The 22,352-nt window shown below is 40.4% G+C and overlaps 2 protein-coding genes across 5 annotated transcripts in view; both read right to left on the minus strand.

The window, feature by feature from the left end:
* Positions 1 to 1,191: 1,191 nt before the first annotated feature.
* On the minus strand, positions 1,192 to 10,257 carry NGDN (neuroguidin). 4 transcript variants are annotated; one of them, XM_085044557.1, is made up of 10 exons: positions 10,182 to 10,257; positions 8,793 to 8,864; positions 7,147 to 7,539; positions 6,437 to 6,512; positions 6,027 to 6,079; positions 5,588 to 5,699; positions 4,647 to 4,797; positions 3,375 to 3,507; positions 2,365 to 2,431; positions 1,192 to 1,283 (listed from the first exon to the last, which is right to left on the minus strand). In XM_085044557.1, exons 1-10 carry the CDS (start codon positions 10,227 to 10,229, stop codon positions 1,264 to 1,266), a joined length of 1,125 nt encoding a protein of 374 aa, XP_084900683.1. In that variant the 5' UTR covers positions 10,230 to 10,257; the 3' UTR covers positions 1,192 to 1,263. The 4 variants fall into 4 exon arrangements, with proteins under 4 accessions (XP_084900683.1, XP_084900682.1, XP_084900685.1 ...); XM_085044556.1 differs by having other exon boundaries at positions 6,428 to 6,512; XM_085044559.1 differs by lacking the exon at positions 7,147 to 7,539.
* Positions 10,258 to 11,690: 1,433 nt separating this feature from the next.
* ACIN1 (apoptotic chromatin condensation inducer 1) overlaps positions 11,691 to 22,352 on the minus strand; it is a 35,218-nt gene continuing 24,556 nt past the window's right edge. Inside the window, exons 14-21 of the mRNA XM_085044418.1 lie at positions 21,686 to 21,859; positions 20,278 to 20,482; positions 18,990 to 19,138; positions 17,099 to 17,206; positions 16,462 to 16,569; positions 13,862 to 14,240; positions 13,272 to 13,372; positions 11,691 to 11,976 (exon numbers count right to left, since the gene is read on the minus strand). Of these exons, the coding sequence (XP_084900544.1) occupies positions 11,719 to 11,976; positions 13,272 to 13,372; positions 13,862 to 14,240; positions 16,462 to 16,569; positions 17,099 to 17,206; positions 18,990 to 19,138; positions 20,278 to 20,482; positions 21,686 to 21,859 (1,482 nt within the window). The 3' untranslated portion in view covers positions 11,691 to 11,718. The remainder of the gene's footprint in view (positions 11,977 to 13,271; positions 13,373 to 13,861; positions 14,241 to 16,461; positions 16,570 to 17,098; positions 17,207 to 18,989; positions 19,139 to 20,277; positions 20,483 to 21,685; positions 21,860 to 22,352) is intronic.

Here is a 22,352-nt window from a genome sequence, read left to right on the forward strand (position 1 = left end):
AAGTCAGGAATGCCCTCTAAAGGCATTAGCATGCAAATTAGCGGATTTATGCAAATTTATGCAAATTTATGAAAATTTATGAAAATTTATGCAAACAAGGTGTGAGGTGATATGCGAATAATTTGGCAATTAAGGCATTTAATGAGGTTTGGAGGTGATGGGGAACGATCAGGCATGGCCTCTGCCATCACAAATATGCAAATTTGCGGATTTATGCAAATTTATGTAAATTTATGCAAATTGATTGGTGATTAATTTGGCAATTAAGGCGTTGGAAGGAGTTAGGAGGTGGCAGGAAGAGTCAGGAAGCTCTTCTGAGCCACAGAATGCAAATTTCCGAATTATTTATGCTAATAAATGCAAATTTATGCAAATGAGGAATACGTTCGCAATTCAAATTCATGCAGACGAGGGAAGAGTTGGGTCGCTACACCTCATTATGCAAATGAGGTCGCAATTAAAACACTAATGAGAGGTTTAGGTTGGCTGGCTGGACCGCATGCAAATGTATGCAAATTTATGCAAATGAGTTTGTAATTAAAGCACTGCAGGGATGTAAGGGGCGGTTGGGTGGCCACACCCTAATTATCAATATGCAAATATATGCTAATGAGGGGCAAGAAGGTGATGGGGGAGATCCTGAGCTACGCCACACACCTCATTAATATGCAAATTTATGCAAATGAGCGTCAAAAATGCAAAGGATTTGGTAATGAACTGAGACTTTTTTGGGAGTTTTGGCGTCATTAATATGTAAATATATGCAAATGAGATGCTTTGAAATGGTGTTTGAAAGACTTGAAGACTCTGTTGTATGTAAATTTATGCAAATGAGGTGGAAAATAAATACCAAAAATTCAGAGTTAGCTTTATCGTGATTTTTTTTCCTCTTTCAAATTTATGCAAATGAGGTGGAAAATAAATACAGAAGATTAAAAAGAGAAAAAATTTTAAAAAAAGCAAAATAAAAATTTGCTTTTGTTTGTTTTTCTAACATTCAAATTTATGCAAATGAGGCGCTCAAAGACACGGTGAAAATCGTCGTATGCAAATTAGATGCAAATTTATGCAAATGAGGTTGGGAAAAAACTTTATTTTTATTCAACAAAAACCCCAAAAATAAAACCAAAACAACACAAATTAGATGCAAATTTATGCAAATTAGTCCGGCCACGCCCACTCGATACAATCACCCTTTCCTTATGCAAATGAGATGCAAACGATATGCAAATGAGCCCAAATGGGAGATTTTCCATTGGATCTTCAGCGGCGACGGCGAAACCCTGTGGGGAGACGAAAAATGGGGATTTTTGGGGTGAAATTTGGGGATTTTGGGGTTTTTGGGTTTTTCCAAATTTTTCCAATTTTTGGGGATTTTTTGGGGATTTTTTCTTGATTTTTTGGGATTTTTTTTGGGATTTTTCTTAAATTTTTGGAAATTTTTTGGGAATTTTTTGGGGGATTTCTCCTAATTTTGGGGCTTTTTTTCTAAAGGTTTTGGGTGTTTTGGGGTGAAATTTGGGGATTTTGGGGTTTTTGGGATTTTTTTGGGAGATTTTTTTCCAATTTTGGGGGATTTTTTTGGGATTTTTTTTTTTTTTTGGGATTTTTGGGGGAATTTTTCTTGATTTTTTGGGAATTTTTTCAGATTTTTCTTAATTTTTTTGAATTTTTCTTAAAATTTTTACTAATTTTTTGGGTTTTTTTCTGACTGGTTTTTGGGGTGAAATTTACTGATTTGGGGTTTTTTGGGTTTTTCTAAATGGAAATTAATTTTTGGGGGATTTTTTTGGAATTTTTCCGAATTTTTTTTTTATTTTTGGGAATTTTTCTTAAATTTTTGGGGATTTTTTGGGGATTTTTTGGGGGATTTCTCCTAATTTTGGGGATTTTTTGTAATGATTTTGGGCTTTTTGGGGTGAAATTTGGGGATTTTGGGGTTTTTGGGTTTTTCTTCATTTTTTGGGATTTTTTTGGGAGATTTTTTTTCTAATTTTTGGGGATTTTTTGGGGATTTTTTCTTTATTTTTTGGGATTTTTTTGGGGATTTTTCTCTATTTTTTTGGGCATTTTTTTGGGAATTTTTCTAACTGGTTTTGGGCTTTTTTGGGGTGAAATTTACTAACTTTAGGGTTTTTGGGTTTTTCTTATCCGAAATTAATTTTGTGAGACTTTTTGGGGATTTTTCCTCATTTTTTGGGGTTTTTTTTACTAATTTTTTGGGGATTTTTTTCACTAATTTTGGGGGTTTTTGGGTTTTTTGGGTTTTTCTCATTGGAAATTTATTTTTTAAAAATTTTTTGGATTTTTTTTCTTCCTAAAAAATTAATTTTTTGGGTTTTTTTGGATTTTTTCCCAACTCACCTCTCTTCCCTTTCTTTTTCCCAATTTTCCCTTTTTTCCTCTTTTTCTTCGGAATCTCCGAAGATTCCTGAGAGAAAAAAAAAAACCAAAATTTCCCAAATTTCCCCCAAATTTCTTCAGTTTTATCCCAAATTTTATTCCTCATTTTCATCCTGAATTTCCCCATTTTTCCCCCAAATTTTCCCAATTTTTCCCCAATTTTTCCTGAAATTGTTTTTCTATTTTCCCCCAAATTTTCCCAATTTTTCTTCTCCTTTTTTACCAATTTTTCCCAAATTAATTCTCATTTTTTTATTAATTTTTCCCAATTTTTCTTCTCATTTTTTCCCAATTTTTCCCCAATTATTTCTCAATTTTTTCCGAATTTTTCCAGATTTTTATTCTAATTTTTTCCCAATTCTTTCCCAATTTTTTTCACTTATTTTCCTGATTTTTCCCCAATTCTTCTCTCTGAATTTCCCCATTTTTCCCACATTTTTCCCCATTTTCCCATAATTTTTTCTCCTATTTTTTCCCATTATTCCATGAATTTTTTTCCCCAATTTTTCCCCATTTTTTCCCCATTTTGCCCAAATTTTCCCCCCATTCTCCCCCTAAAATTTTTTATTTTATTCCAAATTTTTCCATTTTCCCCCAAATTTTCATAATTTTCTCTCCATTTTCCCCTTTTTTCCTTAAAAAATTTTTTTTTCCCAATTTTTCCTCAATTTTTCCCCAAATATTCTCCATTTTTCCCAATTATTTCCTAATATTTTCAATACACTTTTCCCCATTTTACCCAAATTTTTTTCCCTATTTTCCCCCAAATTTTCCTGATTTTTCCCCAAAATTTCCCCAAATTTTTCCATTTTTTCCTAAATTTCCCCAATTTTCCTGCAATTTCCCCCAAAATTCCCCATTTTTTCCCAAAATTTTCCCAATTTTTCCCCCAAATTTCCTTATTTTTTCTGCAAAATTTCCCAATTTTTTCCCCAATTTCCCCCATTCCCCCCAAGCCCCGCCCCTCTCACCTGATTGGCTGCCAGCAGGGCAGGGAACGCCCCGAAGTTGGTGACGTCACCCATGCCAGGCCACGCCCCCTTTTTGCGCTTCGGCCGCCAGGGGGCGCCAAGGCGCTGCAGCATCGACTCCTCATAGCGCCGCCTAGTGGAGAGAGAAAATCGGCAGAATTTAGCCCAAAATTTAGCCCAAAAATACCCAAAAATTCAGCCAAAAATCACACAAAAATCACACAAAAATCAGCCAAAATTTAGCCCAAAGTTACCCAAAATTCAGCCAAAAATTCAGCCCAAAATCAGCCAAAATGGAGCAAAATTCAGCCAAAAATGGACAAAAATTGACCTAAAATCACCCAATTCAGCCAAAAGTGACCCAAAATTCAGCCTGAAAATCACCCAAAAATCGACCAAAATCACCAAAAATCACCAAAACCAAAAACCAAAAACAAAACACAAAAACAAAACCCAAACAGCCAAAAATCACCCAAAAATCAGCTAAAAATTACCCAAAAATCACCCGAAAATCAGCCAAAATTCGGCCAGAAATGAGCCAAAAATTACCCAAAATTCAGCCAAAAATGGACCCAAAATAACCCCAAATTCACCCAAAAATTCAGCTGAAAATGGGCAAAAATTACCCAAAAATTGACCAAAAATTACCAAAAAAATCGCCCAAAATTTAGCCCAAAATTCAGTCAAAAATCGGCCAAAAATTACCCCAAAATCACCCAAAATTTAGCCCAAAATTACCCAAAATTCAGCCCAAAAATCAGCCAAAAATTAGCCAAAATACAAAATACAAAAAAATCAAAAAAAAATCCCAAAAAATTCCAGAAAAATTCAGAAAAAATTCCCAAAATTTCCCAGATTTTTCAACATCCCAAAATCCCAAAAAAATCCCAAAAATCTGCAGGAAAATCGCCAAAAAAAAGCCGAAAAAAACCGAAAAAAAATTGAACAAAAATTGAGAAAAATCGGAAAAAAATCGGAAAAAAAAATCGGAAAAATTCCCCAAAAAATCCCAAAAAAATTCCCAAAAAATCCCAAAAAAATCCAAAAAAATTCCCAAAAATACCCAAAAAATTCCCCAAATTCCGAAATTCCTCCAACACCCAAAAACTCAACAAAAATCCCAAAAATTGTGAAAAAAATCCAGAAAAAAATCAGAAAAAAATCGGAAAAAATTCGAAAAAAATTCGGAAAAAATCGAAAAAAAATCATTAAAAATTCAAAAAAAATCGAAAAAAATCCCAAAAAATTCCCAAAAATTCCCCAAATTCTCACCTGTCAATCTCCTCTCTGGATTTTGGGAAGAGCCCCTCCCCCTCCTCCCGGGGCTCCTCCCCCAGCTCCTCCCTGAGCTCTCTCAGCACGGAGCTGCTCAGAGCTCTGCGGCGAAGAGAATCCTTGGATTTGTCCTCAGGATTGGGGAAATCTGGGAAAAAAACCAAAATTTTAGGAGATTTGGGGTTAATTGGGGATTTTGGGGAAAATTTGGGGAGGTTTGGGGGAAAAATGGGAATTTTTGGGGGAAAAAGGGATTTTTTGGGGATTTTTTGGGGGAAAAATGGTATTTTTGGGAAGTTTTGGGGAGGATTTTGGGGGAAAAATGGGAATTTTGGGAAAATTTGGGGAAATTTGGGAGGTTTGGAAGGAAAAAATTTTGGGCTAAAATTGGGGAATTTTTGGGTTGAAATCCAGTGAATTTTGGGGTGAAATTCAGTAAATTTTGGGGTGAAATTCAGTAAATTTTGGGGTGAAATTGGGGATTTTTTGGTCTAAAATTGGGGAATCTTTGAGCTAAAATCCAGTGAATTTTGGGCTAAAATTGGGGACTTTTTGGGGGGATTTTTGGGCTAAAAACCAGTGAATTTTGAGGTGAAATTTGGGGACTTTTTGGGGTGAAATTTGGGGAATTTTTGGAATGAATTTTGGGGATTTTTTGGGTGAAATTTGGAGAATTTTTGGGGGAATTTTTGGGCTAAATTAGAGGATTTTTTGGGGTGAAATTTGGTAATTTTCGGGGAACTTTTGGTGTAAAATTGGGGAATTTTTGGAATAAAACTCAGTGAATTTTGGGGATTTTTTTGGGTTGCAAATGTGTGAATTTTGGGATGAAATTTGGGGATTTTTGGGCTAAAATTGGGGAATTTTTGGGGGAACTTTTGGGCTGAAATTCAGTGAATTTTGGGCTGAATTTGGGACATTTTGGGTCATTTTCTCACCACACATGACAGGAACAATCCTGGGCGGGACGTATCTCCTCCCCCCGCCCAGCCCGGGGGCTTTGGCTCCGCCCACTTCCGGCTCTGACTCCGCCCCTTCCGCCTCCGAGTCCTGGGGGAGGAGTCGCGTTAGCCACGCCCACTTTGGAACCGATGACGTCATTCAGAGGCAAGCCACGCCCATTTTTAAACGTTCAGAATGGATGACGTCATTCCAAACGCAAGCCACGCCCACTCGGGGAGGGATGACGTCATTAGGAATCAAGCCACGCCCACCCTGGCCACACCCAGAAGGGATGACGTCATTAACATACAAGCCACGCCCAGAACTAATTACGTCATTCAAACACAAGCCACGCCCTTTTTGGCCACGCCCAGATTGTATGACGTCATCACCAAGCAAGCCCCGCCCATCCCCCTAGCCCCGCCCACCACTCACCGCGGCGGCCATGTTGGAAGGGGCGGGGCGATAGCTGAGCGGCTCGGCGGCGCCTGGGGAGGATTGAGTGATTGATTGATTGATTGACAGCTGTCAGTCACGCGATCACGGCAGTTAAAGGGTTAAAAGGGGGCGGGGCTGATTGGTTGATTGACAGCTGACAGGTTATCAGGAGGTTTAAGGGTTAAAAGGGGGCGGGGCTGATTGATTGACAGCTGTCAGTCACATGAATACAGACAGTTAAAGGGTTAAACGGGGCGGGGCTGATTGATTAATTGACAGCTGTCAGTCACACCAATAAGGCCGTTAAAGGGTTAAAGGGGCGGGGCTAGCACTGACCACGCCCACCGGAAGTGTGTGATTGGCGGTTAAAGTGTTAAAGGGGCGGGGCTAGCACTGACCACGCCCACCGGAAGTCGCCGCCCTCAGCAGTTTCTCCAGTTGGTATTTGAGGTTCTGCTCCAGGGGGCGGAGCTTCTCCAGCACCTGGAAAAGGGGCGGGGCTTAGAGAAAAGGGGCGGGGCTTGGGGAAAGGGGCGTGGCCAGGGAAAAGGGATGGGGTTTGGGGAAAACCCCAAAAAAATTCACCCCAAAAATCCCAAAATTTCCCACATTTTCCCCCAAAAAACCTAAATTTAACCCCAAAAATTCACCCAAAAAAAGATCATAAATTCCCAAATTTTTCTCCCAAAATTCCCCAAAAACCCAAATTTTCCCCTTAAAAAAACCCAAATTTTCCCCCCAAATTTCCCAAATTTTCCCCAAAACTTCCCCAAAAAACCCCAAATTTTCCCCCAAAAAGTCGCCCAAAATTCCCAACTTTTCCCCCAAATTTCCCCCATATTGGCCCAAAAATCCCAAAATTTCTCCAAAAAACCCAAATTTTTCCTCCAAAAAACCCCAAATTTTCCCCAAAATTCCCCAAAAATTCCAAGTTTCCCCCCAAAAAAACCCTAAAATTCACTAAAAAACCCCAAATTTTTCCCCAAAACCCCCAAATTTTCCCCAAAAAACCCCAAATTTTCCCCAAAAATTCACCCAAAAAACACCAAAAATTCCCATATTTCCCCAAAAACCCCAAAAATTTCCCAAATTTTCCCCAAATTCTCCCCAAACTCACCACTCTGGTCTCCAACAATCTCTCCAGAGCTCCACTGGATGATTTTTGGGTGGAAAAATTGGAATTTTGGGTCGAAAAATTTGATTTTTGTGTCGAAAATTCTGATTTTTGGTTGGAAATTGATGAATTTTGGGTGGAAAATTCTGATTTTTCTGTGGAAAAATCGGAATTTTGGTTGGAAAAAGTTGAATTTTTGCTGGAAATTGAAGAATTTTGGGTGGAAAATGATGAATTTTGGGCGGAAAAATTGGAATTTTGGGTGGGAAAATCGGAATTTTGGGTGGAAATTTGGGATTTGAGGGATTTTCCCCGAATTTTGGTGGAAACCAGGAGAGTCAAGTCCTGCAGGTAACTCAGCAGGGATTGAGAGCGAAGGTGGAGCAGAGAAATGCCCTGAAAAATAGGAAATTTTATACCAAAAATGGGGAAATTTAACCCTAAAATTCGGTGGATTTAGCATGAAAAAAAATTGGGATTTTGAGGGGAAATTTTGGGGTGAAAAGAGAGAAAATTTGATGTAAAAATTGAGAAAATTAACCTAAAATAATTATAAAAATAAAAAGAATTTACCCAAAAGTTACAAAATTTCCCCCAAAAATGACAAAATTTATCACAAAAAAAAATGGAAAATTCTGAGTGGAAAATTTGGGTGAAAAAAGGGAAAAATTGGCACAAAAATTGACAAAATTAGGACAAAAATCCTCAAAATTTGCACTAAAAATAAACTCAAAAATCGAAAAAAAATAGCAGAAAAAAACCCTGAAAAATTCACCCAAAAAATCCCCAAAAATTCACCTAAAATTTCCCCAAAATCCCCAAAAGATTAGTGAAAAATTCACCCCAAAAATAGCCCAAATTTACCCAAAAATCCCCCAAAAAAATCGTCAAAATCACCCCAAAAATCACCCAAAATTCCTACAAAAATCACCAAAAAATTCACCCAAAATTTCCCAAATTCACCCAAAATTTCACCAAAAATCCCCTAAAAATCACTAAAAAAATCTTCCCAAAAATCACCCAAAATGCCCAAATTTATCCCAAAAATGAGATAAATTCATCCTAAAAATTGTGGAATTTTGGGTGAAAAATTTGGGGTGAAAAGAGAGAAAAATTGATGTAAAAATTGAAAAAATTCACCTGAAATTAACACAAAAATTCCCCTAAATTTCCCCAAATTTCCCCCCAAAATTCCCCCAAATATCCCCAAAATTTCATAAACCCCATTTCCCAAAATTTGTACTCAATCCCATCAAAATCCCCAATTCCATTTCAAATTTCCCAAAATTCCCCAAATTTCCCTCAATACCCCAAATATTCCCAAAATTCAACTTCCCAAAATCCCCCAAATATCCCCATCTACTCAAATCCTCAGATTTCCAATTCCCCAAAATCACCCCAAATATCTCCTACCCCCCAAATATCCCACCCCCAAAATTCCCTAAATTTCCCCCCCAAAATCCTCAATTTAAATCCCCAAATTCGTTTCCCTCAAAACCCTCAAGAATTCTCTCAAAATTCCCCAACTATCCCCAAAATTCCAAAATTTGGCCAAAATCCCCCAAAATCCTCCAAATTTCCATATTCCCCAAAATCCCCCCAAATATTCCAAATTTTCCCCAAAATCCCCCAATTTCCCCCAAACTCACCTCTCTCGTCTCCAGCCTTCCTCCCCTGACTCTCCTCAGCATCTCCCTGCCGAGCGATGTGACTTCAGCCGCCTGGAAAACCCCAAAAATCACATTTTTCACCCCATTTTGGGCCATTTCGGGAGAATTTCGGAGATGTTAGTTGGTTTTTTGGGGGTTTTTGGAAGTTTTTTTTGGTTTTTCGGAGGTTTTTCGGGGATTTTTTTGGGGGGTTTTCAGATGTTTTTCGGAGGATTTTTGGAGTTTTCCGGAAGTTTTTTTTTTGGTTTTTTGGAGGATTTTTTGGGGTTCTTTAGGGAGTTTTTCCAGAGGTTTTTTAAGAGATTTTTTTGGTTTTTCAGAGGGTTTTTTTGGTTTTTCGGAGGTTTCTTGGGGGTTTTTTCAGAGTTTTTTACGGAGGGGTTTTTTTGAGATTTTTAAGGGATTTTTGGGGTTTTTCGGAGTTAGTTTTTTTGTTTGTTTTTTTAGGGTTTTTTGAGGGAGTTTCGGGGGTTTTTTTTGGGTTTTTCGGGTTCTTTTAGGGTTTTTGGGGGGTTTCCGGATGTTTTTTGGGGGTTTTATAGGGCTTTTTCGGGGTTTTTTGGAGGATTTTTTACGGTATTTTCGGGGGTTTTTGGGGGTTTTTTGGAGGTTTTTAGGGGTTTTTTTTGGGCAGCAGCGCCGCAGCAGCTCCGCCGCCGTTTTTGGGTAAATTTGGGTCATTTTCGAGGGTTTTTTAGGGATTTTTTAGGGTTTTTGGGGGGATTTGAAGGGTTTTTTAGGGGTTTTCGGAGGTTTTTCGGGGTTTTTTTAGGGATTTTTGGGGGTTTTTCAGACCTGAGCCCTCAGCGAGTCCAGCAGCGCCACAGCCTCGGCCGCCGGTTTTGGGTCATTTTGGGTTATTTTCGATGGTTTTTTAGGGATTTTGGGGGATTTTTTAGGGATTTTGAGGGGGTTTGAAGGGTTTTCTATGGGTTTTGGGAGGTTTTTCGGGGTTTTTTAGGCTTTTTTTAGGGTTTTTTAGGGTCTCACCTGAGCCCTCAGCGAGTCCTGCAGCGCCACAGCCTCGGGCGCCGATTTTGGGCTATTTTGGGTCATTTTCGATAGTTTTTTAGGGATTTTTAGGGGTTTATTAGGGATTTTGAGGGGGTTTAAAGGGTTTTCTATGGGTTTTGGGAGGTTTTTTGGGGGTTTTTCAGGGTTTTTTCGGGGTTTTCCTGACCTGAGCCCTCAGCGAGTCCAGCAGCGCCACAGCCTCTGCCGCCGCCAATTTTGGGTCATTTTGGGGCATTTTTAATGTTTTTTTTGGGGTTTTTGGGGGTTTTCTAGGGGTTTCGAAAGGATTTTTGGGGTTTTTTTGGGGTTTTTGGGGTGTTTTTTAGGGTTTTTTGGGGTTTTTTAAGGTCTGACCTGAGCCCTCAGCGAGTCCAGCAGCGCCACAGCCTCGGCCGCCGCCATTTTTGGGCGGGAAAGTTAGTATAGGGAGAATCGACCAATCAGAGCCCGGGATTCGCACCGAGAGGCGGGGAAGGATGATTGACATGGCGGATAACCAATCAGCGGTCAGAATTTGAGCATAACTATCCAATCAGCAAAGCAGGAAGGCGGGGTTGGGGTAACAACCAATGGCGGCGCTGGGGGTGATGATTGACAGGCAGCGCAGCCAATCAGCTGCCAGAATTCCCCTCTGATTGACTCCTAATACCGCAGGGTCCTAAAGGCTTCAATAAAAACCCAAAATTCCCATTTTTTACCCCAAAAATCCCAATTTTTCCACCCAAAACGTCATCTGAGCCACCCGAAGTCATTGGGGCTTTGAGAATTATTTGCTGGAGGTTCAAAAATCAGTTTTATTGACCAAAAAAATCCATTTTATTTAACTAAAAATCCATTTTTTTTGGTCCCAAAAACCTCCTCCAATCTTTGCTTCTTTTCCACCCCAAATTTCCTGGTTTTGCCCTCAAATTTCTTCCATAAATTTCCCGAATTTGCCCCAAATTTCTTTCAAAATTTCCCAAATTTCTCCACAATTTCACCCAAATTTTTCCCATAAATTCCCCAAATTTTTCCCATAAATTTCCCAAATTTCTCCCATAAATTCCCCAAATTTCTCCACAATTTCCCCAAATTTCTCCACAATTTCCCCAAATTTTTCCCATAAATTCCCCAAACTTTTCCCATAAATTCCCCAAATTTCTCCCATAAATTCCCCAAATTTTTCCCATAAATTCCCCAAATTTCTACCATAAATTCCCCAAACTTCTACCATAAATTTCCCAAATTTCTCCACCATTTCCCCAAATTTCTCCCATAAATTCCCCAAATTTTTCCCATAAATTCCCCAAATTTCTCCATAAATTCCCCAAATTTCTCCCATAAATTTCCCAAATTTCTCCCAAAAATTCCCCCAATTTTTCCCATCAATTTCCCAAATTTCTACCATAAATTCCCCAAATTTTTCCCATAAATTCCCCAAACTTTTCCCATAAATTCCCCAAATTTTTCCCATAAATTCCCCAAATTTTTCCCATAAATTCCCCAAATTTCTCCACCATTTCCCCAAATTTCTACCATAAATTTCCCAAATTTCTCCACCATTTCCCCAAATTTCTCCCATAAATTCCCCAAATTTTTCCCATAAATTCCCCAAATTTTTCCCATAAATTCCCCAAATTTCTCCCACAAATTTCCCAAATTTCTCCACCATTTCCCCACATTTTTCCCATCAATTCCCCAAATTTTTCCCATAAATTCCCCAAATTTCTCCCACAAATTTCCCAAATTTCTCCACCATTTCCCCACATTTTTCCCATCAATTCCCCATCAATTCCCCCAAATTCCCCCAAAATGAAACCGCTCCACACCGGGTTTTTTTCCAGCCGTTTTATTCCACCTCTCCCGTCCCGCTTTTGCCCAAAATCCCGGTTTTTCCCCCCAAAATCCTCTCTCAGCGCCTCCCCCTCTCCCTCCCCTGCGCGCTGCGGCTGCGCCGCTTCCTCCCGCCACCAGGGGGCGCCCTCCCCCCGCCGGCCACGCCCCCCGAGCCACGCCCGTGGGCGGCGCCGGAAGTGCCGCCGGCCGAGGCCACGCCCCCCTGGGCCGAGCAGCCAATCAGGCGCTGCCGCTGCTCCTCCTCCTCCTGCTCCTTGCGGCGGCGCTCTCGTTCCCGCGCCCGGGCGGCGCGCTCCGCCTGCTTCTGCTGCAGCTGAATATGCAAATTTATGCTAATTAGGGACTCGTCCGGCTCGTTTCCCATTGGCTCGATCGATTCCTGCTGATTTGCGGTTTTTTCCCCCAAAAAAATCCCGTTTTTGTAAGAGATTTTGTCAATTTTTTACCTATTTTTCCCCATTTTTGATTGCTCCGCCTGCTTCTGCTGCAGCTGAATATGCAAATTTATGCTAATTAGGGACTCGTCAGGCTCATTTCCCATTGGCTGGATTAATTTGTGTTCGTCTGCATTTTTTTCCCCCCAAAAATCCCATTTTTCTAACTCACGTTATCACTTTTTTTACCGAATTTTATCAATTTTTCACCAAATTCTGTCGATTTTCTAATAGGTTTTGCCCATTTTTGAACGAAATTCCCCAAGTTTTGACCCGAATTTCCCAACTTTCCCCATCACTGACTGCTCCGCCTGCTCCTGCTGCAGCTGAATATGCAAATTTATGCTAATTAGCAGGTGACCATCGTCAGCTGCCATTGGCTGGACGGCTCAGTGGTGATTTGCATTTTTTTCCCCAAAAAAATCCTGGTTTTTTAAGAGATTTTATCAATTTTTTACCAAATTTTGCCGATTTTAGACCAAATTTTGCCGATTTTGGAGCAAATTTTGCCGATTTTAGACCAAATTTTGCCAACTTTGGAGCAAATTTTGCTGATTTTAAACCAAACTTTCCCGATTTGTGACCAACTTTCGCTGATTTTATCCCAAAAAATCTGGGATTCGGACCGAAATTTCCGAGTTTTCGTTTTTTTGACCAAAAATTCCACATTTCCTTCCCCCATTTTCATTCCGTTTTTATTTTGTTTTCCAGAAATTGTTGAAAAAATTTTGGGAAAAATTTCCTGGTTTTCCGTTAGTACGAAAAACCTCCAAATTTCCCCAAAACTCCAAAAATTTCCCCCCAAACTTCCATCCAGATCTCTCCTTCCCGATATGCAAATCGGCCTCATGAATATGCAAATCTGCCAATTAGAAAACCTAAATTTCCCTAAAATCCCTAATTCCCCCTAAAATTTTCTCAAATTCCCTGATTTTCCCCCCAAAATTTCACCCCAAATTTTCCCATTTCCCCCATAAACATGCAAATGACAGCTCATGAATATGCAAATAAGCCCTATAAATATGCAAATCCCCAGCCTAGAAAACCCAACATTTCCCCCAAAATCCCTTTAAATTCACCAATTTTTCCCCAAAAAACCCAAAATTTCACCCCGAATTCCTCCTTTCCCTCATCAACATGCAAATCAGCCTCATGAATATGCAAATGAGCTCACCTGGGAGTCGGTCAGCGGCAGCCAATAGATGCAGGGCGCCGCCTTGGTCTTGCGGAACAGATCGTCCAGCAGCTTGGCGGGCGGCTCCTCGGGGGGTTTCTCTGGGGGGCGGAGCCAAGGGGGTGACGTCATCGGCCACGCCCACCCACCAGCGACCACGCCCATCACCCATAACCACGCCCCTTGCTCCTTGGCCACGCCCACCACCCGATAAATCCAATGAACTGGGGTTTGGCCACGCCCACTTCGGGTTAGACCACACCCAGATCTAACAGATGACGTCATCGGCGGTTTGGCCACGCCCACATGGCCATATAAGGGAAACGGAATTGGGGTTTGGCTCCGCCCACCTGCCCTGAGAAGGGAATTCCAGGTGCAAACCCCGCCCACCTCCCTCTGGCCACGCCCACACTCCCATATATGGTGAGCCAATGCTTTAGCTCCTCCCACCTCACCTTAACTCCGCCCACATGACCATAAAAGGCAATTCCACCCCTTTAGCTCCTCCCACATTGCCATAAAAGGAAATTCTTCCACAAGCCACGCCCACCGCCCAAGCCCCGCCCCCTTCCAACCGAAGCCCCGCCCACCTTTCCTCTCGGCCCGGCTCTCCCTGGCTCCTCCTCCTCCTCCCGCCGCCTGGCCACGCCCCTTCTCCTTCTCCCCGCCCCCCGGGGGGCGTGGCCTGGCCGTCCTCCCTTCCCCCCGCTGGGGGGCGTGTCCCGCCGAGGCCCCGCCCCCGGGTGGGCGTGTCCCGGCGGAGGGGGCGGGGCTCTTGCCGCGGTCCCACTCGCGCTGCTCCCGCGCCTTCTCCCGCCGGCAGCGCTCGCGCTCGCGCTCCGCCCACTGCCAGGGCTCCGCCCCCCGCGGGGCGTGGCCGGGCGGGGAGGAGGGGGAGGGGCCGAGGGGGAAGGGGGAGGGGCCGGCGGGGGAGGGGGGCGGGGCGAGGAGGCCGCGGTGGAAGTCGAGCTGCGGGAAAAAAGCGAAAAATTGGGGGAAATTTGGCCCAAAATTGGCCAAAACTGCCCCAAAATTGAGAAAATTTGACCCAAAATTTAGCACGGAATTTGCTAAAAATTCCCAAGAAATTGACTAAAATTTGACCCAAAATTCCCAAAAATTCACACAAAAAGCACAAAAAATCTCCCCAGAAATTGACGCAAAATTGAGAAATTTGACTAAAAACTTAGCGGGAAATTAACAAAAAATTCTCAGGAAATTAACCAGAAATTGACCCAAAATGGTGGGAATTTGACCCAAAATTCATCGTGAAATTCACAAGAATTTTCGAAGACATTGAGCAGGAATTCCCAGAAATTTCCCAGAAATTGACCCAAAATTGGGGGAATTTGACCCAAAATTTGGAGCGAAATTGTCAAGAATTTCCCAGGAAATTGACCCAAAATTCTACACAAATTGACCCAAAATTCCCAAAAATTGACCCAAAATGCAAAAAAAAAAGCCAAAAAGTGACCCAAAATTGGGGGAATTTGACCCAAAATTTAGCGCGAGATTCACAAAAAATTCCCAAGAAATTGACCAAAAAATTAACCCAAAATTCCCAGAAATTCACACAAAAAGCAAAAAAAAATTCCCCAGAAATTGACCCAAAATTGAGAGAATTTGACCCAATATTAGGATGAAATTGACAAGAATTTCCCAGGAAATTGACCCAAAGATCCCCAGAAATTGATGCAAAATTGAACCAAAATTCCCAGAAATTGACCCAAAACTCAAAAAAAAAGCCAGAAAATGACCCAAAATCGAGGGAATTTGACCCAAACTTTAGTGTGAAATTGACAAAAATTTCCCAGGAAATTGACCACAAATTGACCCAAAATTGAGGGAATTTGACCCAAAATTTATCACGAAATTTGCAAAAAATTCCCAAGAAATTGACCCAAAAAGCAAAAAAAAAGCCCCAAAAAATGACCCGAAATTGACCCAGAAATTGACCCAAAGTTGAGGGAATTTGACCCAAAATTTAGAGTGAAATTGACAAGAATTTCCCAGGAAATTGACCCAAAATTCCCAGAAGTTTGACCAGAAATTCCCAGAATTTGACTCAAAAAGCAAAAAAAAACTTCGCAAAAATGACCAAAACAGAAATTGACCCAAAAATTGACAAAAATTGAGCGAATTTGACCCAAAATTTATCCCAAAATTCACAAAAAGTTCCCATGAAATTGACAAACTTTGAGAAATTTTGCCCCAAAATTTATCCTGAAATTAATAACTTTCCCAGGAAATTGACAAAAATTGAGGGAATTTCACCCAAATTTTCCCTCAAAAAATCCCCCAAACCCTCAAATTCCCCCAAATTATCCCAAAATCCCCCAAATTCCCCCCAAATTCCCCAAGAAATCCCCCAAATTTCTCCCAAAATAAAAAAAGCCCAAAATAAAAAACTCCAAAAAATCCCCAGAAAATAAAAACCCTAAAATCAAAAAATCCCAAAAATCCCCAAAACCCCAAACCCCAAACCCCCAAATTTTCCCAAAACCCCAAATTCCCAAATTTCCCTCCCAAAATCCCAAAATTCCTAGAAATCCCAATATTTCCAAAATCCAAAAATCCCAAAGTCCCAAAAAATCCCAAAATCCCCCAAACCCCACTTCCCCAAACCCCCGAATTCTCCCCAAATTTCCCTCCAAAAATCCCAATATTTTCCCTAAAATCCCCCAAATTTCTCCCAAAAATTTGCAAAAAAATCCCCAAAAAATCCCCAACAAATCCCCCAAAAATCCCAAAACCCTCAAATTTCCCCAAAACCCCAAATTCCCCCAAACCCCAAATTCTCCCCAAATTCCTCCCAAAAAATAAAAAAAAAATCCCCAAAAATCCCCAAAAATAAAAAAATCCCCCAAAATAAAAAAATTCCAAAACAAATCCAAAAAACCAAAAAATCCCCAAAAAAAACCCCAAAATCCCCCAAAACCCCAAATTTTCCTAAAACCCCAAATTCCCCCAAATTTCCTCCAAAATCCCAAAATTCCCTAGAAATCCCAATATTTCAAAACCCAAAAACAAAATCCCCAAATCCCCCAAAATCTCAAAATCCCCAAAATCCCCAAAACCCCAAAAAATCCCCAAAAATCCCCAAAATCCCCAAACCCCCAAAATCCCCAAAACCCCCAAACCCCCAATTTCCCCAAAACCCCCCGAATTCTCCCCAAAATCTCCTCCTCACCTCCTCCTGCTGGGCGAAGTCAGCCGAGAGCACTTTGGGGTTGGACTGAGGCCACTTGACCCCGTGGAGAGCTTCCCGCGTGGCCACCGCCTCCTCCACCGAGCAGTACTGCAGTTCGGGGGAAATTTGGGAATTTTGGGGATTTTTGGGAAAAAATTCGGTGAATTTCGGTGAAAATTTGAATTTTTTACGATTTTTTAAAGTGATTTTTTGGCGATTTTAAGGTAATATTTTGGCATTTTAAGGGTTAAATACGGATTTTTTTTTTTTTTTTTAAACGATTTTTCAAATAACTTGGGAAGTTTTTTTGGGTTTTGGGATAATTGGGGATTTTTGGGAATTTTTGGAAAAAAATCGGGGGAATTTTGGTGAAAATTTGAGTTTTTTACGATTTTTTAAAGTGATTTTTTGGTGATTTTAAGGTAATATTTTGGCATTTTAAAGGTTAAATATTTTTTCACTGAAAACTCTCATTTTTCCCCCAGAATTCCCCATTTTTTTTCCCAAATTCCTTGTTTTTCCACCCAAATTTCCCGTTTTTTCACCCAAATTCTTCCTTTTTTTCCCCAAAACACCAATTTTTGGGTTCAATGAATTGAATTTTGGGTGAAATTCTGTGGATTTTGGTGAATTTTACCGTGACAAAGCAGTGAGATTTGATCCTGTCGATCCAAAATCCATCTTCCTTCAGCCTCCCGGTGCGACCCAGCAGCTCCTTCAGCTGCCCCAGCGTGAAGGGACGGACCTGGATTGGGGCAAAAAACGCAGATTTTGGTTAAAAAGGAGAAAATTTGGGGAAATTGAAAAAAAAAATGAAGAAAATCGGTGAAAAAATGACCAAAATATGGCAAAAAATGACCTAAAAGTGACCTAAAGTGACCCAAAAATGACCCAAAAGTGACTTTAGGGTGAAGGGAAGGACCTGGTTTGGGGGAAAAAAGGCAGATTTTGGTTAAAAAGGAGAAAATTTGGGGAAATTGAAAAAAAAAATGAAGAAAATCGGTGAGAAAATGACCAAAATATGGCAAAAAAATGACCTAAAAGTGACCTAAAGTGACCCAAAAATGACCCAAAAGTGACTTTAGGGTGAAGAGAAGGACCTGGTCTGGGGGAAAAAAGGCAGATTTTGGTTAAAAAGGAGAAAATTTGGGGAAATTGAAAAAAAAAATGAAGAAAATCGGTGAGAAAATGACGAAAATATGAGTTAAAAGTGACAAAAAATGACCTAAAAATGAGAAAAAATGACCCAAAGTGACCCAAAAGTGATGCCAGGGTGAAAAGAAGAACCTGAAATGGGGCAAAAACCAGAGATTTTGGTTAAAAAGGAGAAAATTTGGGGAAAATGAAAAAAAAAATGAAGAAAATCGGTGAAAAAATGACGAAAATATGGCAAAAAATGAAAAAAAATGACCTAAAAATTACCTAAAATGACCCAAAAATGGGAAATAATGACCCAAAAATGACCTCAGAGTGAAGGGAAGGACCTGATTTGGGGCAAAAAGCAGAGATTTTGGTGAAAATCCAAATTTTTCTAGGAAATTGAAAAAAAAAAATGAAGAAAATCAGTGAAAAAATGACCAAAATATGGCAAAAAATGACCTAAAAGTGACAAAAAATGACCTAAAAATGACCTAAAAATGACCCAAAGTGACCCTAAGGTGACCTCAGTGTGAAAGGAAGGACCTGATTTGGGGGAAAAAATGCAGATTTTGGTTAAAATAGAGAAAATTTGGAGAAAATGAAAAAAAAAAGAAGAAAATCAGTGAAAAAATGACCTAAAAATGGCAAAAAATGACCCAAAAATGACCCAAAATTATCCTAAAATGACCCAAAAAGACCCAAAATCACCATAAAATGACCCAAAATTGCCGCAAAATTACCAAAAATTACCCTAAAATGACCCAAAATTACCTTAAAATGACCCAAAATTATCCTAAAATGACCCAAAATGACCCAGAATTGCCCTAAAATGACCCAAAATTACCCCAAAATTCCCCAAAATTGGCTAAAAAAACAAACCTAATTAACCCTTTAGTGACTAAAGGATCCCAAAAAACCCCAAAAATTAACCCCAAAATGACCGAAATTCGCTGGAATTAACCTCAAAATGACCAAAAGTCTCCAAAATTCCCCAAAATGACAAAAGAAAAAGTAATTAACTCTTTAGTCACTAAAAGATCCCAAAAATTAACCCCAAAATGGCCAAAATTCACCCAAAATCCCCAAAAATCCCCAAAATTCCAAAAAAAAGTAATTAACCCTTAAGTGACCAAAACCAACCCAGAAAATTCCCAAAAAAATAACAAAAATTAACCCCAAAACGACCAAAATTCCCCAAAATGGCTAAAAAATAAACCTAATTAACCCTTTAGTGACTAAAAGATCCCAAGAAACCCCAAAAATTAACCCCAAAATGACCAAAATTAACCCCAAAATGACCAAAATTAACCCCAAAATGACCCAAATTCACCCCAAAATCCCCCCAAGCTCCCCCCAATTAGCCCCTAATGAGTTAATTAGCGACTCACCAGGTTGCAGAGGTGCACGATGGGGGAGGGGCGCTGGCGGGGGGGGGAGGGGCGGGGCGCCGCCCGCACGGGTTCGTCCACCGGCAGCAGCAGGGGCGTGGCTCCCCGCCAGGGGGCGGAGCCTGGGCGCCGGGGGGGCGGGGCCTCGCCTGGGGGCGGAGCCAAAAAACGGTGACGTCATCGGCTTTTTACGGAAATTTTTTCGGGTTTTTTTCGGATTTTTTTCTGATTTTTTTCGGATTTTTTGTGAATTTTTTTGGATTTTTTGTGAATTTTTTCTGAATTTTTGTGATTTTTTTTGGATTTTTTAATGATTTTTTTTAGGATTTTTTAATGATTTTTTTCTGTTTTTTTCCTTAAATTTTTCTGATTTTTTTCTTCAATTTTTCTGATTTTTTTTCGGGAATTTTTCAGATATTTTTAACGACCATTTTTGCGATTTTTTTCCCGATTTTTTTCCGATTTTTGTCAGATTTTTTTCTGAATTTTTCTGAATTTTTCAGCAATTTTTTCCGGTTATTTCATGATTTTTTCTGATCTTTCTCTGAATCGTCTTTGATTTTCTCTAGAATTTTTCAGATTGTTTTTTCTGACTTTTTTCTGATTTTTTTTCTGAACTTTTTCAGAAATTTTTTTCTGATTTTTAATGATTTTTTCTCATTTTTTCCTAATCTTTTTCTGAATTTTTTTTCTGATTTTTTCTAAATTTTTAATGATTTTTTTCGGATTTTTTTCCCATATTTTTATCAATTTTTTTCAGTTTTGTTTTCTGAAGTTTTTCTGGGTTTTTTCTCATTTTTTTCTCATTTTTTCCAGATTTTTTTCAGATGTTTTTCTGAAATTTTTCTGGGTTTTTTCTCATTTTTTTTCAGTTTTTTCAGAGATTTTTTCAGCTATTTTAATCAATTTTTATCAGATTTTTCTGCATTTTTCTCTTTTTTTTTCGCATTTTTTTTCACATTTTTTCCTGATTTTTAAATGATTTTTTCTAGTTTTTTCCTGATTTTCTTCTGAATTTCTTCAGATTTTTTTCACTCTAAAAATTCGCCTAAAATTACTCAAAAATTTCACAATTCCACAAAAAATCCCAAAAATTCCCCAAAAAATCCCCAAAATACCCAAAACAACCACTGAAAAATTCCCCAGAAAAATAAAAAAAAATCCCCCCAAAAAATTCCCAAAAATCTCCCAAAAATCCAAAAAAATTCCCAAAAATCCCAAAAAATTCCCAAAAAAAACCCCAAAAAATTCCCAATTTTCCCCAAAATTTCCCCAAATTCTCTCTCACCTTTCCCCTCCCCCTCGGAGGGCGTGGCCAGCCCGGCGGTGGGCGTGGCCTGGGCGGGGTGGGCGTGGCCAACTTCCGGTCCCCCCTCGGGGCGTGGCTTGGGCTGGCCACGCCCACCGGTGACGTCATCCTCCTCCGGCTCCGCCCCTTCCTCCTCGGGCTCCTCCTCCTGCCCCTCCCCCCGGCCGTTCTGCCGCTCCACCACCTAATTAACCGTAATTAGTTAATTAAATATGCAAATGAGGGTGATAGCAAGTAGTTATAAGTATGCAAATGAGGTGGGCGTGGCCAGCAGTTATGCAAATGAGCTTGGAAAGGGATGTCACATATGCAAATGAGCTCTTAGAGGTATGCAAATGAGGGATGGAGAGATAATGAGTATGCAAATGAGGTGGGACTGACCTAATGGTTATGCAAATGAGGACAGAGATGAATGAGTATGCAAATGAGGTAGGCGTGGCTTAGGGGTTATGCAAATCGGAAAAGAGGGGAATTAATGAGTATGCAAATGAGGCGAGCACGACCTGGTGATGATGTAAATAACACACAGAGATAATTAACGAGCATGCAAATGAGGTTACAGTAGCCTGGAGATATGCAAATGAGGTGGGAGGGGCTTGGGAATTAGCTAAATGAGATGGAAATGTCCAAGTGATTATGCAAATGAGGCGGAAGGGGAATTAATGAGTATGGAAATGAGGCAGGAGTGGCTGGTGGATTATGCAAATGAGCTTGGATGCTACTTAATGAGTATGCAAATGAGGTGGGTATGACTAAATATGCAAACGAGGCAGAATGGGAATTAATGGTATGCAAATGAGGTGGGCGTGGCTAGCTGTATATACAAACGAGACTGAAGACTGATTAATTATATGCAAATGAGGAGGGGCGTGGCCTGGTAATGACACAACTGAGGCTAAAAGCAATTCGTGAGTATGCAAATGAGTATGCAAATGAGATGGGCGTGGCTCAATTATTATGCAAATGAGCACAACTGAGCGATGAGTATGCAAATGAGGACAGAGGACAATTAAGGAGTATGCAAATGAGGTGGGCGTGGCCAGGTGCTAACGCAAATGAGAGCTGACGATATGCAAATGAGTCCAGTGGGTAATTAATGATATGCAAATGAAGCAGGCGTGGCTCAAAGCTTATGGAAACGATATGATTGGTGATATGCAAATCAGGGGGTGTGGCTTGGTGATTGTACAAATTAGGCAGGAGGGTAATTAAGAAATGCAAATGAGGTGGGCGTGGCCTGTCTGCCATGCAAATTACACAAAACTACAATTAACGATATGCAGATGGTATGCAAATGAGGTGGGCGTGGCCTGTCTGCCATGTGAAGGATCCAAAAGGCCGATTACTGATATGCAGATGATATGCAAATGAGGTGGGCGTGGCCTACCTGGGTGACAGTCCTGCAGATCTTCAGCCCGGGGTGGGGGGAGGGGCCGGGCGGGGAGGCCACGCCCCCGAGGATGACGTCATCAGGCCCCTCCCCCGGCGCCACGCCCACCTCGTCGGGAAGCTCCGCCCCGCCGGCCGCCCCTCCCCCAGCCCGGAAATCCGGGATCAGAGTCTGGAAATTCGGGAAAAAACGGGAAAAATGTGAGGTTTTGGGGATTTTGGGAAATTTGGGAAAATGGGAATTTGGGGAAAAAATAGAGGTTTTGGGAAAATTGGGAAAAAATGGGAAAAAATGGGGAAAAATGGGAAAAATGAGAATTTTGGGGAAAAAAAGGAGATTTTGGGAAATTTGGGAAAAATGGGAATTTCGGGAAAAAATAGAGATTTTGGGAAAATTGGGAAAAATGGGGAAAATTGGGGAAAATGGGGAAAAAATGGGAAAAATGAGATTTTGGGAAAATTGGGAAAAAATGGGAAAATTGGGAAAAATGGGAAAAATGCGATTTTGGGAAAATTGGGGAAAATGAGATTTTTGGGCAATTGGGGAAAAAAATTGTGATTTTGGGAAATAAACGAAATTTTCGGCGACAAAATTACCAAAAAAATCGCATAAAAATCCATTCCCCTAAACCCCACGCCAAAATCCCCAAATTTTCCCCCAAAAC

Source organism: Lichenostomus cassidix, unplaced genomic scaffold (assembly GCF_008360975.1).
Source record: "Lichenostomus cassidix isolate B80296 unplaced genomic scaffold, HeHo_3.0 HiC_scaffold_36, whole genome shotgun sequence".
Taxonomy (NCBI): Eukaryota; Metazoa; Chordata; class Aves; order Passeriformes; family Meliphagidae; genus Lichenostomus; species Lichenostomus cassidix.